General features: G+C 41.3%; 1 protein-coding gene across 4 annotated transcripts in view; it reads left to right on the top strand.

The window, feature by feature from the left end:
• PRICKLE2 (prickle planar cell polarity protein 2) overlaps window positions 1–15,727 on the top strand; it is a 938,433-nt gene that overhangs the window by 193,637 nt on the left and 729,069 nt on the right. For all 4 annotated transcript variants that reach the window (XR_012678591.1, XM_075183368.1, XM_075183371.1 and 1 more), the window contains one exon: window positions 10,076–10,900. Coding sequence is in view for 3 of the 4 variants with exons in the window: in XM_075183368.1 (XP_075039469.1) it covers window positions 10,076–10,900 (825 nt within the window). In the remaining variant the exon portion in view is untranslated. The remainder of the gene's footprint in view (window positions 1–10,075; window positions 10,901–15,727) is intronic.

The following is a 15,727-nucleotide window of genomic DNA, read 5'->3' as shown; positions in this document are numbered from 1 at the left end:
CCTTTTGCTTCAGCCGCTGAACAATCTGTAATAACATCCCAGCAGGCATGTTAACCCCTTCCCTGCTGGGGAATTTCTCACCCCTGTGCTGAGCACTTTTTGGGCTTATCGCATATTTATCTAATGGCTGCTGATCAAAAACCACCAGCTGGCAATAAATAAACAGAGGTACCATCATTTGAAGGAAGGGACTTCCTTCTTTCAAACAAGGGTACCCCCAGCTTTCTAATGGCCAGGGATAGGGAGATGGGGAAGTGATCTGTGGATTCTCTTAACACCTTAAATGTAGAGGGTGAGTGGGACTCGATTTTAGCACTCATGAGGTTAAACAAGTGTTACAAGCTATAACCAACAGATGTGATTATAAAGCAGGAAGTACGGGGCCCACAGGTCAAGGGTCAAAGGGCTACATACAACCGCCTGCCACCAATCACTGCTTCAGACTGTATATTATATCATATTATATGAGGGGACTGTATTATGGTGGTAGTGATATGAAACTATATATATCAGCTTGATATGCTGCTACTAAGATCTATGTCTGGTATACGCAGAGGATGGCGGAGGACACAAGACTGTTATGATGGGTTAGACAGTATGTGCTGGATATAGTGGTGTATCTGCTGAACATTGGGTACTCTGTGTCATACAAGTCATGTATTTACCTTGTCACCATGCCACAAATCTTAAGGTGCAACAGATTTCTCCATTTGCTCTGAAATGCTCTCATTCGTAATCATCTATTTATATAGCGCCACTGATTCCGCAGCGCTGCACAGAGAACTCACTCACATCAGTCCCTGCCCCATTGGAGCTTACAGTCTAAATCCCCTAACACACATACACAGACCGAGAGAGACTAAGGGCAATTTTTAATAGAAGTCAATTAACCTACCAGTGTGTTTTTGGAGTGTGGGAGGAAACCGGAGCACCCGGAGGAAACCCACGCAAACACGGGGAGAACATACAAACTCCACACAGATAAGGCCATGGTCGGGAATCAAGCTCATGACCCCAGTGCTGTGATGCAGAAGTGCTAACCACTAAGCCACCGTGCTGCTCAATGCATAGCTTAGGTCTATAAATTAATCCTCTTTATAGCGTGACTCACGGATGACACAATGAAAACATTTTTCAAGCCCTTCAAGATGATTGAAGGACAAATTCATACACATTTCTATCTTTATTAGACCTCTGAGTTACTGTTAATGGCCGCGAGATTATACAGAATATATACATCTTCCCTTTATCATGTTTATATGTTTTATACTCTATAAACCTATTCTAATCATACGGTCCAGTTGGAGCCATACAATATATGCAGAGTAAGAAGAACAACGGCAAAAGGTATAAACTGTCCCAGCGGCTAACGATAAATAGAATCCTGCCCTAGTAAATGTAATATATTAACTCTTTAGTCATCAGCAAAAAGCCCCTGTGAGATTCTGTGGTAGGTGGAAGGAGGAGGGGGGCTGCGATAATGGGGGGGTATGGGGACTTTTGTCAGCACTTACGATTTCTCATCATTACTACTGACATGGATCCACAGTTACCTTGTTGCCAAGGGGGAATTATGTTGTTGTACTGCATACATTAGCTATCTGCAGATCCAAGGTTCTATAAATACAGTGTGATGTGGTGGTTGCTAAGGTAACAATGCATCTTAAAGAGATATAGGGAATATAGGCTACGTTGCAGCTGCATCGCCGAGGTCCATAATCTTGGGTCTCATTTGTTCTATATTAAATTCTAATCATATTTTTCCCATGACAGCCTCCAGCTCCATTTTAAAATAATGTAATTTTAGTGCGTCATTGGTATGGATCGGTGTAGGGTGTTTAGTATAATGCTGTATGCTTTGATTTGTAGCCATTGTATTGTGTCAACGTTAAAGGGTAAACTTTGCTGTCATTATCGCAGGGAGCTCTGATGTATGTACAGAGAGCAAATAGAATTCCGTGATCACTGTAATGCGAAATAAGATGATAAATGATGGAATAATGAGCTATAGATAGTCTGATGTAGCACTGGTTGTTGTTAATAGAATAGTTTAATAGATCTTCAAGTCTAAGTTTCAGTGCAATGTGGGTTCCCTATAAATAGGGCTCATTTCTGCACAAAACAGGTACGTGACATCACAAAATGCAGTTTGGTTTGTGAGTTCTTGTTTTCGGAGTGTTCTATCCTTTCACATATACTGGAAGGTTAATGTTACTCTGTGTGTGGTAGAGAATATAGGGCCTGATTCATTATGGATCTTAAATTAGGAAGTTTCTTATTTAAGTCTCCTGGACAAAACCATGTTACAATGCAAGGGGTGCAAATTAGTATTCTGTTTTGCACATAAGTTAAATACTGACTGTTTTTTCATGTAGCACACAAATACTTGATAGCTTATTTGTACACTGAAATTTAAAGTTGATATTTGTGTGCTACATGAAAAAACAGTCAGTATTTAACTTATGTGCAAAACAGAAAACTAATTTGCACCCCTTGCATTGCAACATGGTTTTGTCCAGGAGACTTAAATAAGAAACTTCTTAATTTAAGATCCTTAATGAATCAGGTCCATAGACTATAAACTCCACTGGGGAATGTACAGAGGTGGATGATTAAACGTTCTCTGTAAAGCAATGCTCTATATAAATAGACCTAATGAGCTGCTTCTCTACAGTCAAACAACTGTGCATAAAGGTGGTGTTGGATGGTCAGTGAGGACCTCTAAGTCCAGTGCTGTGACCTGTTGCCATTGACTTTGGTTCCTGGGCAGGCAATCACCGTTGGTGTCCAGTAACGTTGTGTAATCCACTATGGAAAAGAGAGTTCCGCATTGGGATAGACCTGAAAAGCTGGGTATGCTGTGATTGGCCATGTCAGTGCCAATCCAGCTCTCTTGCGCAGCTCTGTATGGATAGATCACTGATGACTGTGATGTATGTCTACTTGTCATATTAGTTAGCAGTAGGTAATTGTTGCCATTTTGGACCATTCCCAACCCCTCGCCTCCTCCCAAAATGATGTCACTCATTCTCCGTGACGGACATGAATGTCATGCAGAATTCATGTGATCCCGAACCTACAAAAAGGTGTCACCACCTCAATTTTTGTCCATCACTCATGGCCTCCCGCCTACTCCCATTGTCGGGATTGTTTCCATGTTGATGTGAAGCAGATGCGATACAACCTAAAAAGAAAAGAAAAATGTTCTAGATCTTTGGGTGATATAATTCTATTACACTTTGTACAAAGTGCACATATTTGGTGTGTCTATACCATACCTCCCATCTGTCCCCATTTAGACAGCAATGTCCTGATTTGAGGGCTCTGTCCCTATATGGAAAACTTTGTCCTGTGATGGGAAATTTGGGAGGTATCTGCTGCACCGGCAGATGAGCACGGCATTGAAGGGGAGTTTTGATGGGGGCTCCAAAAATTGGACATGGCCTTAGTTGGACGAGACAAGTACCCAACTTCCACATCTGGGAGTAAATGTATCAAGCTGAGAGTTTTTCGGCGGGTTTGAAAAACCAATCAGATTCTAGCTATCATTTATTTAGTACATTCTACAAAATGACAGCTAGAATCTGATTGGTTCCTATAGGCAACATCTCCACTTTGCAAACTCGCCGAAAAACTCTCAGCTTGATACATTTACCCCCTGGTGTGCTAAATTATTTATCTGTTTCTGCACTTCATTGCAAAGCCAGCAGTGAATGTGTGCCTCATTCATGCTTAGCCAGGAACACCCGACTCTTCTTATCGGCCACTGCAAACTTTCGCACCCCTGCAGACGCCACCGTCTCGGCCCACAAGTCCACGCACGCCCCTGCAGGACCAGGCGCAATCACAAAAGAGCATTTATACTGTGGTTTTTTTTGTGGTTGGTAAATAACCCTTTATGCTGCCCCCTAAACAGTTCATCTCCGGGCATTTGGCTAATTTGCCTATATGATAACTACGGTCCTGAATATATTGAGTTCATGGCAACCACCTTCCTCTACAATGTAATTATACATGTGACAGCTGCCATCTTTTCGGAGCCCAGAATGAGTCTTCTGTAAACAGCAATAGCAACTCTGCTGCCCAAAGAGTCATATCCTTGAAAAACGACAGCTAAAGAAAGATGTCTTACAACAATAAGCGCGGATGATTGCGTAAATAAATTGCCAAGAGCTACGGATCTTGCATACTTGTTTTGGTCCTAGGAGGCAAATTAGGCAGATGAGGTTTTTGGGAGAAGTACACAAGATAAATCGGGATCATTTAGCCCACCCAGCTTGCTCTCTGTATACTCTCTGTAAGTTCTATAAACTCCCTTTGATCTCAGGTCTCTCCTGCTAAACGGTAATTGCTCACATTCTAAGTGTCACCTCCAGTCATTTTCACAGCAGGGTCCATTGTTGATTTTTACTTTGAAAAAACACTTTCCCATCTGTGTTTTTTGGAAGTATCTTTTTACATCCTGCCCTCGCCTCTCTTTACTAGTGAGAAACAGTGTCAGACATTTTATCTCCAGGGCATATGGCTGCCAGTTGTTTAAAAAAAAAAGAAGTTATATCATTTTTTTTTTTGTAATTGTTAATGTAGTTGGAATCTTCCCTTGCTGAAATCTCTGACCATTCCCATCAAAATCAGTTAGAATGGATTCCATGGGGTCTGTCTATCAAAGCAAAGGTGTTCTTTGTTCTGTTCCGTAAACACGTAAATATAAATATATATTACTTCTACACTTCCAGAAAACGAACATTCTGATACGCCAGTGTCTGTAATTGTGGATTTCACATTAGATCCCCAATTTTTTTTCTTACAGTTTGTACCAATTGGTTATTATTTTCTAGATTTCTGATTCATGATTGAGAGAAAGGGTCCTGTGACTTTTTATTTATTAGTATTATTACCATTTATTTATATAGCGCCACTGATTCCGCAGCGCTGTACAGAGATCTCACTCACATCAGTCCCTGCCCCATTGGGGCTTACAGTCTAAATTCCCTAATATACACACACAGACAGACAGACACACAGACTAGGGTCAGTTTGTTAGCAGCCAATTAACCTACCAGTATGTTTTTGCAGTGTGGGAGGAAACCGGAGCACCCGGAGGAAACCCATGCAAACACGGGGAGAACATACAAACTCCACACAGATAAGGCCATGGTCGGGAATTGAACTCATGACCCCAGCGCTGTGAGGCAGAAGTGCTAACCACTAAGTCACCGTGCTGCCCTAAATTCACCACTGAATATTATTTTACCTATTTTTTGTGCATTTAGCAACGTGTGAAAGTGGAAAGAAATAAGACCTTAAAGGAAACAAAAGGGGTCTTGTATTGATCACATGTTACATCACTTAAGTATCCTGATTTCCGTTACAAATCGGAGCCATCCTGTAAAATAGCATGTTGTAAATGATTGGTTGCTCTACCTGTCATTCACTGTCTGCAAAGCTGTTTAGTTGGAGATGAATTTATAAGTTGGTCACTGGACACTTAATATCTCTGTGTAGGAAGATACATCGTGGATGTGAATACAGAATTGACTTATTTGCTAATAATGTATGACATACGTGACTTATTTTAATCTTGTTTACTGGTTTTGTTTTTAAACAGAGCAGAACGTTACAGTTTTCATTAAGTATTCTTATGCTCATGCTGGAAATAGAGTGTATTTACTGACAATGCATTCAGATTATTTGTCTAGTGTAAACTACACAATGAAAGCAAGTCTCTGATTGCTGGCTGTGATTTATTGCACCAAAATTGTGTGTTTGTATACATACTTCCTAAGTGTAGTGTAATTATGTGTTTTAATTTGTCTGACATTTGTTCCAGTTTTAAACAGGATTAGAATGTTCACAGGATTACGATTGTCTTATTTTGATTGTTAGATATGCAAAGGATTTTCAAACAAAGTATAGTCACAAAGTGTAGTGCAGCAAGGATTCCTATGCCATGTATTTATTATCATTCATAATACTTTTTTCTTCTCAAAAAATATTTTTTGTATATTCCTACAAAATCACGTGTCTGGGCCGATCAGGGTTGAGGGCTGTCCCTCGTATGTCCCATCGCGTCTTTTCCTGCACTCTGTGTGAGTCCCCATAGCATTACTCACACTCATCTGTGCTGCTGACATGTATAACCTCATTTATTTGTTACTTGCTTCTGTATCCGGCGCTACGGAATCTGTGGCGCCTTATAAATATATACTATTAATAATAATAATAATAATAATAATAATAATAATTTCTAGTAGCTATTGTGTAGCGCTGTACATAATTTAGTGCACTGGTCCAGACTATTAGACATAGAAATCAGGTAGCACGGTGGCTAAGTCTTTACTCACAGTGCTGGGGTCATGAGTTCGATTCCTGACCATGGCCTTATCTATGTGGAGTTTGTATGTTCTCCCCGTGTTTCCTCTGGGTGCTCCGGTTTCCTCCCACACCCAAAAAGGTTAATTGGCTGCTATTAAAAATTGACCCTAGTCTCTCTCTCTTTCTCTGTGTATTAGGGAGTTTAGACTGTAAGCTCCAATGAGGCAGGGACTGATGTGAATGAGTTCTCTGTACTGCGCTGTGGAATCAGTGGTGCTATATAAATAAATGGTGATGATGATGATAAAATACACCTACATCCTTTGCCACCCAACAAATGACTAGACACTGATTACATGGATGCCTGAAACTGCTTGCAAAAATATTCTCTGGCTCCATTACTTGCATTCGAAGCAATCTTGAAATGAAAGTGTTAAGAGGGAGTGGAAAAAAAATCATTGTTCAGGGTTGCACCATACAGCAGATTCTCAAGTTTGTATTACTTTAATTCCCTCATTTATCAGCTTGGGGAACACCGCTCACTGAGTGCAAACAGCAACAAGACATCTCTGAAGTTTAAAAGTTTATTGCAAAGTCCCCATATCTGGCACCATATTTTTTTTTTGCTAGATGCAGAACGAATAGCTGCAATAGTTGTTCTGCTAGAGACATATCTAAGCAGGAAAAGTGACACAATTCTATTCCTGTTCTTGTGCCTCTCCTACATCCCTCCCACCTTCCCCCGAATAATCAGCCTCACTCCATGATGCAGAGCAGCTCCCTGCAGGGCCAAGGCTTGCTAAGCCTCGTCCATTGGTATGACGATCACCATTCCAGGCTGCCAGCAGAGAGTGAGAGGTGGCTATGGGCTTTGTATGAAGCAACATCACCCTCCTTTCTTTAAATGCTGCCCGAGGCAAGATACTGGGCTTACTTCATGGTCTGCACAGCCATGTTATACAAAGTACAACTAATAGCGCATGCTGAATTAATGAGATCAGCTACAAAGCTGGGAAAACATGGGGAAATGGGAATAAGAATTTTTCTTGTAGTTAAGGCCTGTGTTTCAAGCAACACATAACTGACGGCGCTATAGCGACCTGTCTAACACAATGTTTATTTGCTGCTTGGCAAATGGTCTGCGTACAGTAAATTACAGCTAAACCCAGCATGTTCAATGTTCTTCTATGAATCATTAAGGTAAGCTGCAGAGTTTAATCTTGCCCAGACTTTCCACTGTAGCTCTGTTTAAAAATGTGATGGAGACTTTCTTCCCCCATCCATCACAAATAGCAAAAACATATTCCATAGCTTACAGCCAAGCAGCATCTGGGAACTGGTAAAAACTCTTGAAAAGCAGAATGAAACAAGCTCAGTTTTCGAACATTCTGTTCAACTCTCTGTTCAGTCCATCGACCTATATACCATGTATAGAGGACTGCTAGCTATTCACTGAGATGTCAGAGGATTGAGGTCCTATGTACAATCCTCTTTCCTAATGTGCAGCTTTAGAGAAATATAAACTACAGGGATTCCCTTACATCACTCTGTAGGTTTAGTTTTATGTATCTGTCGCGTACACACAATGGGGGCATCCGCTTTGTGAATAGAACCAATATTCAGCCAATCAGTAACAATGGAATGTCTACATAAATCAGCTGTGCCTCATTGCTGTCCCTAAGGACTGAATGGTATATAAGTCCACAAAACATAAGTATTGCTAGTTATAACTATATTGGGTATATTAAGTTGCTCCATTATATATGAAGATGCACCAAGCCTTTGTTTTTTTATTCGTCCGAATATGTAGGTGTTATAGCAAAGTTATGATTTTGGCAATTCAACCAAATCCTGATTTTCTGCTCTTCTATTGTGAGGAATGGCGGTATTATTTCCTGGAGCTAAAATTACAGTTAAGATATAATCATATACACTGGGTACATACCGAAGCAATTTTACTTCAAATGCAATTTCTGTAACGATTTCACCAATGACTGAAAGTCCCGATGAGCATGCCGATTCATACGTACACACCGACAGGACTTACCTACCTGTGATCTCTCATAACCATCTGCTGGAAAGATGGGGACTCTGTATATACACTACAGATATCTGCCTACACAACTGGTCGTGAGTGTGTACACACTTCCACATTTGCAAGACATCAGCCCATTGTTGATCTTGATTTTTAGAAAGTTTGGAAAACCAAATCAAACGATGCGATGTGTTTGGTAAGATAAAGCGTGATCTTGGGAGTGTACACACTCTTGCAATATCTGACCAAACAGTCGTTAATTGAGTGATCTACACAATAATTGCATAGGTGTGTACCCAGCTTTAGAGTTGCTTTGCTTAATTCTAATGAGTAAATTATGGTTTAGACTCGGTCATCGCAGAATATTATGTAAATAATTTCCATGCTTGGTCGATTCATAGGTATTTGTTTAAACCATAGTTAAACACAGGATATATATACATATATATATATATATATATATATATATATATATATATATATATATATATATACAAGTTAACCCGTGCATTATACTCATGCATTATAGTCCAATAAAGCTACTTAAGGTCTTAAAAAGGTTCTTGTCATGCATTTGGGCCTAGCCCAGGCCTCCTCAGGGGAAGAGCGTTACTTCCCAACGCAAGCGCTCTTTTTAATGTGTGTTCATGAGGTAAAATTACCTCATGAAAATGAGTTTGAGCCCTCAACTCGTAAATTTAGCCTTTACTACCCCTCCCACGGGGAGAAGGGGGGATGATGGAAGTTAACTGACTTCACTATTCTAATTTTTTTGACAAATAATGTCAGTATACCAAATTTCAGGTCAATTGGATGAGCCCTTTCTTTTATATATTAGATAATGCTAAGAATTTAGTAGGTCAGTGTATAACGCCGCCCAGCAGGTGGCGCTGCAGCTTGTTTTTTTCTTTTCCACACACAGACACATGCCACTAGGCTTTTATATTATAGATATATATATATATATATATATATATATATATATATATATGTGTATATAAATATATATATATAGTGTGTGTGTGTGTGTATGTGTATATATATATATATATATATATATATATATATATCCTGTTCACACTCTGTCCAATAAGATTTACTAACTAAAGGCTATCTCCACCTAATTAATTTTTAACTAACGTCTTATTCCTCCAAACTTGTGGCCTTGTGGAGGTCTAATGCTAGTTACTTCCACAGTTGCTTAAGCTGTAATGGCTTCTTCTTCCAGCTTTTATGGATAAAACTGATCCAAAGTGAAACGCGTTGTTTTAGTTTATAACCCAAATGTTACTTAACGATCTATGTAGGTTCCTGGCATTGGACCCCCACTGTTTTGTTATTAGTGGGAAAGGGTATATGTTATGTTAAAAATATGGATAATTATGCTTTTAGGATGTTGAAAATAAAAAGATTTAGCCCAAGTGAGACCCAAGTTGTCAGTGTGACATTCTTTTGGGGTACCAAAAGGAAATGTTCCCATTAGAAACTATTGCCCATCTGAACAACCAGGGGATCCTAATTATAGGTTCTGGGTCCCAAACAAGTGTCTGCACACCTCTGATTTTACTTATTTATTATCCTTATTGGTGAGAAGTGTCTCAGACACAATAGTGATACATAGATGATATGATGTAGATCTTCATTGAATGATTTGCTTTTGGAATGTGTGTGTATCCCACAAGACTTCCACAAGGATCCCTATTAATCGTTTCCCTTCTCTCTCAGGTATTGACCAGGGACAGATGACCTACGATGGGCAGCACTGGCATGCAACAGAGAACTGTTTTTGTTGTGCCCACTGTAAAAAATCACTATTGGGACGTCCTTTCCTGCCCAAGCAGGGGCAGATATTCTGCTCGAGAGCATGCAGTGTGGGCGAAGACCCCAACGGGTCCGACTCTTCGGATTCTGCATTCCAGAACGCCAGGGCAAAGGAATCCCGGCGTAGCGCCAAGATTGGCAAGAACAAAGCCAAGCTAGAAGATGGCAACATGAACCAGCTACATGTCGCTTCTAATAGACTTTCAACGGATGTCGACCCTCTCTCTTTGCAAATGGATTTGCTAAGTGTGTCAAGTCAAAACCCGAGCCTGAATCGGGATCAGCTATGGCGAAGCAGAGATCATTACGTCAAAAAGATAGAGAGGAGCCAATCTCAGAGTCCTCTGCAGCTTCTCAGCCAGTGTAATATAAGGACTTCTTATAGTCCAGGACAAGGGGCAGGCGCCCAGCCCGACATGTGGGCTAAGCATTTCAGTAATCAGAAGAGAAGCCTGTCAATGATGGCACCCAGCGAGAGCTTCTCTCAAGACGGCAGAGAGGATTACTACCAAGGAAGACTGAGACAGCAGGAGAGTTTCAGTGACACCTCTAGTCATAGTTTTAACGAAGCGAGGTCAAGTCTGAAAGTTCCGGATGGCAAAAATATGAATTCGCAGCAGGCTCGAACAAGGCATCCAATCAGTGCACTTAAATTCACTGAAGGGTTAACTCCGACAGAACAAACTCCCAGGGGTTCAATGGAGTCTCTTGCCCTGTCCAATGCAACAGGTAAGACCTCGACATTGCAAAACACTTCCAATCTTGAACTTAAGTAGACTGTGAGAATTTTTTGTTAACTAAAGTAATTTTCACCTGTCATTGCCAATTTGCAATTGCTTATTTTAAAAACAAGATATTTAAAACCTGTAAAATTGTAGTATTTAAAGGGCTAATAAACTCACTTTGGGACGCTAAGATATATTGCATGATATAAAGTATTTGTTCTTGGCTAAATTTGTCTAGGAAGTCCCATTTCTACATGACGGATATAATTTAAAGGGAAACTTCAGTTAAAAATTGTATTTTTCTTTCCACTGACCCAGCCTCCCCCCAGAAAAACAAAAGTCTCAGTTCAGACCCCTATGGGCTAGACATTAATGACTGTAGCCCATCCAATCAGCTTCAACCTTGCATTAAGCCATTATTATTTGAATCACTCCAAGGGGTAAATGTATCAAGCTGAGAGTTTCCCGGCGGATTTGAAAAACCAATCAGATTCTAGCTATCATTTATTTAGCACATTCTACAAAATGACAGCTAGAATCTGATTGGTTGCTATAGGCTACATCTCCACTTTTCAAACCCCCCGGAAAACTCTGAGCTTGAAACATTTACCCCCAGGTTGTGATCATGGAGTATCTTGGGAGCATATTTGCAGCATGCAGGAGTATCTCCCATACCTTTAGGAGTTCTGGGCAGTTGATCCTTGTGGGTCAGCTAGTTGAGCCAAGACGTTTCAGAGAGCTGAGGGTATATTTACTAAACTGCGGGTTTGGAAAAGTGGAGATGTTGCCTATAGCAATGAATCAGATTCTAGCTGTCATTTATTCAGTACATTGTACAAAATGACAGCTAGAACCTGCAGAGTATTTTCGTCTAGGTCTTCTGCTTCATGTGTCTGACTAATTGACTTGCAGTCTCCTTGGTAACCAAAATGTTCTCTTAAGAGGGGTGATTTAAGCAGTTGTTTGTATGGGACACTTTCCTATAGTGGTCTATTTGCTGCGTATTAGGAACCTCTTTGTTATTGACTTCAATCTGTATGTTTTGTCTTTTGCCAGTGAAGAGTATAGGAAATACTCCATCACTCTTATTTATCTTTGTAGCAAAGCTGCAGTGGGAAGTCAGAGTAAAATAGAAGGGAGCATTATACCTTCAGGGTCACTGTTCAGTTTTGCTTTAACTTATCTGAACTGCTGTCCCAGTGTGACTCGGCTGCGTATAACTTCACAGGGGGACGACGGAAGTGGGGGAAGCATTGTCTGGATAAGGCAGTGTACATCTGCTACAGACAAGAGGTGTAAGGTCATTTCTCTCAGAGATGTGCCAAGCATGTCTCAGTTCCTCTGCGTATTTACTTTTCTTTCTTTTTTTTTATTTTATAACCAGCTTTGTTTAGAAAAGGGAGTTCACGTCGTCGCAAGTGAAATCTAAATTAGGAAGGAAAATAATTCCTTTCTCTCAAATTAATGAAATACGAGCAAGTTTAATAAAATAATTAGTAACATGAGCTTGAGTGGTTCAGAATGTAGTTTCTACCGAGTCGTTTTTTAAGGGAAAATAAAGTCTATTTATAAGAAGATATTTTTACATTGACTATAAAAGTTTCTGTAAAACATATGGACGTAGTTAATTCTGCATTTGTAAACTGGCTCTACATTTAGAGTGCACCAGTCTCCTGCGCATTGTGTGGCGGCCATATTTTGGGCTGGATTAATAGGAAGATGAAGAATAGGCAGCCATTTTGTGAACTGAGACAATACTCATGTAAATATAGTGCATCGGTTCATTAGAAGCCATCACATAGTCAGCAAGGTCATTTTATCACACAGCTGCACCCCCTCCACTAAGTGCCTCAGTGATGTTGCTATTTCATAGAGAATTAATATGGATAGTGCTTCAGCATGCAAAATGGCTGCCTCCATTGTCCGTGGAAAACAGGTGCTCTCACAAGCAGGGCTTCGTTCCTTGTGTTCTCTCTATACTATTCCATCACCCTCTGTACCTCTATGCCTGCTTCCTTGTTTCCTTGAGCCCAGGCCTACTTCAAATTAGCTATTACCATCACTCTCACTGACTGTCCCGTAAATAACCTACATTACCAAGTTATCTGTGTATTATCTGTTAATTAGTAGATGTCTGGTCTTTACATAATACATTATTAAACCTAATATAATTATACAACGTATTATGTCATGGATCATTGCTGTCTGTGTATAGTATAAAACTGTAAATATCATGTAGGACGCTGCAGACCAAAGCATCTATTAGTCATGGTAGTACTCAAACAACTCTACATAGCATACATATTGAAATAGATATGTTTCAGTATCTATCCTATACATCACGAGTGGACAATTCCTGGTTTCCATGTGTGCTTGTTCTTCAGGCAGGCAGCAAAAGTGGGACGTGGTCCCAGGCAGGCGACACAGTGTGATGTGGTCCCAGGCAGGCAGCACAAGGGCGACGGTGTCTCAGGCAGGCGGCACAAGGGTGACGGGGACCCAGGCAGGCGGCACAAGGGCGACGTGGACCCAGGCAGGCGGCACAAGGGCGACGGGGACCCAGGCAGGCGGCACAAGGGCGACAGGGTCCCAGGCAGGCGGCACAAGGGCCACGGGGTCCCAGTCAGCTGGCACAAGGGCAACGGGGTCCCAGTCAGCTGGCACAAGGGCAACGGGGTCCCAGGCAGGCGGCACAAGGGCAACGGGGTCCCAGGCAGGTGGCACAAGGGTGATAGGGCCTCTATATATACACATAGATACAAGTTTGTGTAGAAGTATTTATAAGTGATGTGTTTTGCCACACTGAAAGCTTGACACCATGGTATTTTCCCTCTTGTGTTTTATTAACAACATGCTGATGGTATTGTGCATTCCCCACTGATCACGTGACAGGGTATAATTATCGCTTGTTGAGCGGGTGTCTGCTATGTACTATTCTATAAGCTGATGCTTTTCCAGTTCTGACACTTGTCCCTCACTCACTGCAGTGTTGAAGCTCTGTATTACCATACATTAATAATGACGGCAGCACGCCCACAGGATGACGCAGATAATCAGATCCTACCAGTTGGCTCTTACTGATCGTACTGCTGTCATTATAAGTGTACATGTACCAGGATGACAATCCCAGAGGTCTGTGCCGGAACCACCTTGTTTACTAATAATTGTGAGAGCTCTTTTCGGTTCCTGCGTGGCACTAGGAGACACAGGGAGCCCTCTAGGTATCCTTCTGTCCTAGTTTAATACATTGACTTGTTGTGGCATGTGTCTGTCTGTCATATACATTATTTAACACAGCTGCGAGTGCAGTCATTATAATTATGTGCTAGTTCATTGTGTCCATTAAGTGACTTTAACGGTCTGCATTGATGCCTGGTATCCATAGGTCTGTGGGGAGCCCAACAGATTGCCAGGCTATATGATGGCAGACTTTGTATTTTTATTGAATTTCACATCCACCTTCACTTACCATGTCGTCGTCGTCGCCGTAAGATTTGTGAAGTTTGCCCTCTGTTTGCTGCAGGATCTTGCAAGGTGAATCGGCTTTAAGAACTGTGCACTATTGTACGAGAGAGAGAGTCTGCACGTGCCCCACTTACTTGTATAACCCCAAACTGTTAACTAATTAGATATAGAAAAATATTCAGACCTGTGCAGCATTTTATTAGCACTATCTCTCTACCACTTTTCATTCAGTTAGCAGAACATATTGGACATTCAGGGGTTTTGCCGAATGAAACCTCTGAACATGGGATTCTCCTTGAAAGTCTCTGCTGTCCGAGTACATCTCTTTATAAAACTGCAAACTTCACCAAAGCATTTTAGATTACATAGAACATTGTTTACTAACCTTGCCGAAAGGTGCAAATTTGCACTAAAATCAGAGCAACCAATCAGCAGTTAGCTTCCATCTGTCTACTATAAGATGCACAATTAAAGCACACGTTTGATTGGTGGTTTCTCTAGGGCACCCTGGAGAGATGTTCGTAATAAACTCTCAGTTAAGGTCCCAGTAATCAGGAATTGTGTTTATACTTTTACTGGACCTCCCTCTACACCTTTCAGGTACACTTTCACAATAAGATGCATTTCTACCATTTTTTAAAATATATTGGGCCTGTTTAACATTAGTCCTCCCCTTCTCACAGCGATAAGAAAGCATTTATCATCAGCAGTTTCAGGGGCGCACGGAGGATTGTCAGGGGGGGGGGTTTTCTCCCCGCCGACCGAAAAAAAAAACGCGAGAGAGAGCGGGCGCATGCGCAGCAGCTCCGTTTCGCCAGCGCTGTCCTATACAGCAGCTGCGGCACTGTCTAAGAAGCGTCTGCGGCGGTGCTGTATACAATACAGCACCGCCGCGGACGCTTCTTTGACAGCGCCGCGGCTGCTGTATAGGACAGTGGCCACTTAGTTAGCGCAGGGGGGTTTCTAGAGACTCAGAAACCCCCCCTGCGTGCGCCACTGAGTTATGCTGTAGTGATACTGGCCCGGTGAAGTGGTGAGAGATATAATCACTGGGCCAGTCTCTGTAATTGTGCGCAGTGTACTCGGACTTGCCGTCTCCCTGGAACAGAAACCACAGATTTTGTCTTTCAGTTCCACTCAGGTAAAAAAAAAAGGCAGGTTTTAATAAAAAATGAAATACATATTTTAAAACATTAATGTGTTTTAAATAAAATGCTTTATTCTAAGAAATGTATTTTCTGATAACGCTTTGAGATGTTACTAGAACAAGTATCTCAGCCGGTGGTAGTCTGCATCGTGACTACCCCGACAAGACTTACCCCGACGTCTTGACACCGAAGGGCTTCTTCACCGACCAGGCTCCAGG

Source organism: Mixophyes fleayi, chromosome 8 (assembly GCF_038048845.1).
Source record: "Mixophyes fleayi isolate aMixFle1 chromosome 8, aMixFle1.hap1, whole genome shotgun sequence".
NCBI classification, from domain to species: Eukaryota; Metazoa; Chordata; class Amphibia; order Anura; family Limnodynastidae; genus Mixophyes; species Mixophyes fleayi.
This window is presented reverse-complemented; position numbering and strand designations above follow the sequence as displayed.